At 37.6% G+C, this 4659-nt stretch overlaps 1 protein-coding gene across 1 annotated transcript; it reads left to right on the forward strand.

Annotated features, from left to right (window-relative positions):
* Positions 1-746: 746 nt before the first annotated feature.
* Positions 747-1486, forward strand: LOC307100155 (small ubiquitin-related modifier 2-like). Its single transcript, XM_079772482.1, has one exon. The coding sequence runs from the start codon at positions 861-863 to the stop codon at positions 1146-1148; it is 288 nt and encodes a 95-aa protein (XP_079628608.1). The 5' UTR covers positions 747-860; the 3' UTR covers positions 1149-1486.
* Positions 1487-4659: the final 3173 nt, after the last annotated feature.

Consider the following 4659-nt stretch of genomic DNA (forward strand, 5'->3'; position numbering starts at 1 on the left):
CTTTTTTATGTCATACTGTGATAAACACATTCCTTTTCCTATTTAGAGGATAAGGAAACTAGAGTCATTTGTTCATAGCCAATAAAATGGCAGAGCACAGATTCAAAACCAAATCTGTCTGTCTGCAAACCCAAACTCTAAATCTGCTCAGAAACAAACTAAGAACAAGGAAGAACACAATAAGAGGCCTCTGCAAACAAAATAAATTTCATATCATTCATGCACTGAAGCTTATTAACTCATCTCCACAGGAATCCCTTAATCAGAGCCTACATATTCAGTCTAAAATAATCACAATTCGAGATGATCTGTTTTCTAAATCTGTTAGGTAGGAAACAGCACGTTGAAAGCAGTAAGAAGAATAAAAGATGTCATCGACAGATTCAGGAAAAAAAAAAAAAAACAGACTATAAAAGTCTCACAAAAATTTCCAGCAGGATGGTGTAATTTAGAGCCAAATAGCTCTACATTCCAATATCAGATTAGTGCAAAGTTGATGTTCATAAATTCAGGGAAATTTTTTTGTCACCTTTCTATCCCACTTTAACTCCCTTAAACCTCCCAAAAGACAAGAATCAGAAGCTAAATGCTCTCACTTATATACTTTTTAAACTTAAATACAATTTTCTGCATTAAGTATTCTAGTACACGGTTGGAAAATAGTTGGTTTTGCCCAACATAAGAATTGAATTTATGAAGCCATTCGAGATTCATTGGTAAAGACTATATACAATATACCTCCCTCCTCCACCGCTGCCGCCTCCTTCCTCTGCCGCTCCTGGTGCTGCCTGTGTGCTCCTTTGGTGCGGACCTGGTACCTCTTTTGTGAAGCGGCAGCTGAGGAGACTCCGGCGCTCGCCATGGCCCACGAAAAGCCCAAGGAAGGAGTCAAGACTGAGAACAACGATCCTATTAATTTGAAGGTGGCGGGGCAGGATGGTTCTGGGGTGCAGTTTAAGATTAAGAGGCATACACCACTTCGTAAACTAAGGAAAGCCTATTGTGAGCCACAGGGTTTGTCAACGAGGCAGATCAGATTCCAATTTGACGGGCAGCCAATCAATGAAACAGACACACCTGCACAGTTGGAAATGGAGGATGAAGATACAACTGATGTGTCCCAGCAGCAGACAGGAGGGGTCTACTAAAAAGGGAACCTGCTACTTTACTCCAGAACTCTGTTCCTCCAGACCAAGAAGACATTCTCAATTGGAAAACTGCAATTTGGTTTCAACACATCTGACTACTACAGTATAGTTTTCTCTAGTCTTTCATTTTCCCCTTCCCCATTCCTTTATTGTACATAAAGTAACTGATGTATGTGCACAAGCATTTGCATTTTTTTTAACTAAATGGCCAATGGTATGTTTTGATCTACATCAAATGGAGATGGGATGGGGAAAAATACTGGTTCTGTGAAAACACCCCCTTTCTCCATTAGTGGCATGCTCATTCAGCTCTTATCTTTATATTCCAGTAAGTTATTTTGCTCTCACTGTTTAACAAAAAAAAAGAACAACATAAAAATTCTTGCATACCTTGTTTGGAGAATTTTAATGTTTTTCATTTATCATTGTAAAACCAAAGACAATTTTATAACTTTTTCGTATGTAGCTGTTACATGTAGGGCAATCTGTCTTTAAGTAGGGATAAATTACTCTAAAAAAATGAATCCTAGATAGTTTTCCTTCAAATAAAGTGTCTTGTTGTTTAAATAAACTTCTTGTTTAAAATGAAAGAAAAAGACTATATACAATATAAATTTATTTTTGCAAGGCTCAAGAAGCAAAACAAAAAATGCATTGTTTAAGAATACATGATAAGATGATTTTTAAAATGCGATCTATAATAATAAAAGCGTAATATGCTAATTAGACCAGACAACCTTCCAGACAAAGCCGGGGCTGCGAGGGAAGCCCGGGTCCTAGATGCCAGAGGGAAGCCGGTGCTGGCAGCCGGGGGAAGGAAGGCCTACTCTTGCACAAATTTCATGCATCGGGCCTTTAGTACATTATAAAAAACTATTTTTAAATGCAATGGAATAATGGTTCTAAAATTTAAGATAGTGCTTCCCTCCAGGAGGAGACAGAGATGAATAAGCAAATAAACAATTTAAAAATGAACAAAGGGTTTGAAGAGACATTTAACCAAAGAAGCTATACCAACAAACTGTACCAATGAGCCATTAGGAGTGTGAAAAGATGCTCAACATCATTACTCATTAGGGAAGTGCATCTCAAAACCACATTTTTCACCTACTAAGATGGGTAAGTAAAAAAGACAAACAATGACAAATCTTCAAGGATATACAGAAACTGGAGCCCTCATCCCCTGCTGGTGAGAATGTACTAGTAAAATGATGTAGCTACTTTAGAAAACAGCTTGGCAGTTTCTTAAAAAAGTTAAACCGACTTCTAATATGACCCAGTAATTCCACTCTTAGGTGTCTACCCAAGAGAAATAAAACCACATGTCCACACAAAAACATGTACACAAGTATTCATAGCAACATTATGCACAAAAGCCAAAAAGTGGAACTAACTCAAATGCCTATCAAAGGGTAATTAGCTAAACTAAACATGGTATATCCAGAGGGTAGATAACTATTCAGCAATGAAAAGTAATGAAGTACTGATACATGCTACACCATGAAGGAACCTCTAACCCAGTGGTTCTCAACCTTTCTAATGCCGCGACCCTTTAATACAGTTCCTCATGTTGTGGTGACCCCCAACCATAAAATTATTTTCGTTGCTACTTCATAACTGTAATTTTGCTACTGTTATGAATCATAATGTAAATATCTGCGTTTTCCGATGGTCTTAGGTGACCCTGATAGCGGTTCTCAATCTGTGGGTCGCGACCCACGGGTTGAGAACCACTGCTGTAGAGCCTAAGACCATCAGAAAACACAGATATTTACATTACGATTCATCAACAGTAGCAAAATTACAATTATGAAGTAGCAACGAAAATAATTTTATAGCCCTAACCGGTTTGGCTCAGTGGATAGAGCATCGGCCTGTGGATTGAAAGGTCCCAGGTTCGAGTCCGGTCAAGGACATGTACCTTGGTTGCGGGCACATCCCCAGTAGGGGGCGTGCAGGAGGCAACTGATCGATGTTTCTCATCGATGTTTCTAACTCTCTATCCCTCTCCCTTCCTCTCTGTAAAAAAAAACTCAATAAAATATATTTTTTTAAAAATAATTTTATGGTTGGGGGTCACCACAACATGAGGAACTGTATTAAAGGGTCGCAGCATTAGGAAGGTTGAGAACCACTGCTCTAACCCATACTCAGTGAAAGAAGCCAGATACAAAAGAACACCCATTGTATAATTTCATTTATATGAAATATCCTAGAAAGGCAAATATATAGAGAAAGAAAGTAAATTAGTAGTTGACGGAGGCTGGAGGTGAGGATAGAGAGTGACCAAATGGACACACAAATTTTTTAGAGTGATGGAAATGCTCTAAAATTAGATTCTGGTAGATAATTGTACAACTCTGAAAACATACTAAAATTCATTGAATTGTACATTTAAAATGGGTGACTTTTATGACATGTAAATTATATCTCAGTAAAACTCTTCTTTAAAGCACAACAAATTTCGACTTTTTCCTCTGTAACATTTTAATAGACTATCCACATTATTCAAAATCATCAATTTTTTTCTTAATTGAAGCAACACCTAACTATGCTGCTCATCTTCTCGTTCGTATAACTGTCAGGTGGAAAAAGAGAGGCTTAATTACCCACAAATTACTCTCATTATCGTTCCTTCCAATTTAAACAACTAGAGTGTGGTTATGAGTCATGTCACTAAAAATGTGCCAGTTTGCAGTCCCACCAACAACAGGAAGTATTGACAACTGGTGACCTTTGAATCATTGTCTGTGATAACAGTGGCCGTTCTAGCTTGCAGCCTTACCTCTGCATTGGGTCATGCCAGGATTTGTCATGTTTTATGTTAGTCAAAGAAAGGAAGTTGACAGTGGCTCTTTGATTTAAAAAATACCAAATTTTCTTGATTCAACATTAAATTATGTATATTATATATATTATCTATATAATCTCTATCTATAGAGAAAGATGGCAAAGTAGATGAATATGGCTGAAAAGCATCAAATCTGATAAGAAAAAAGAAATTGAACTTAGACACATATTTGCTCTTCCTCTGAGAAAGGCCTCTTGGTTCCTCACATAGAACTTGGCAAGGTTCAAGATTTCCTGTCATTCATATTTCTCCAGAGACTCGGGTAAATGTTTCTGTCATCGTTGTTTTTAATGGAGATCTACTCTTTACATTTATGTCGAGTGTATTATTGCTCTGGAGGGTTTGTGGTGGTTGCATTTTTTTTTTTAATATGGCTATTTTGAAAGCCTTTAAGAAGACCTAGGGTGAACTTTAATGGCTTTGTTTATCCTTCTTTGTAGAGTAGGTTCTCTCTATCCTGCAAAATGAAAAGTTATTTGGGGAAACACAGCACAAACTGGCATATTTTTCTCAGCTCTGTGTGGTATGTTGCAATGAGGCCAGAACTGTCAGACCAAGACAGAAAAGCCATTGAGAGTGCATTAGCACTGCAGTGCGCACAGCCTAATTTTCTATTACTGGTGATGCCGAAGGGAAATAACAGCAGTGCAGCAAGGGAAC

The sequence above is a fragment of the Cnephaeus nilssonii genome (assembly GCF_951640355.1).
Source record: "Cnephaeus nilssonii genome assembly, chromosome: 1".
Taxonomy (NCBI): Eukaryota; Metazoa; Chordata; class Mammalia; order Chiroptera; family Vespertilionidae; genus Cnephaeus; species Cnephaeus nilssonii.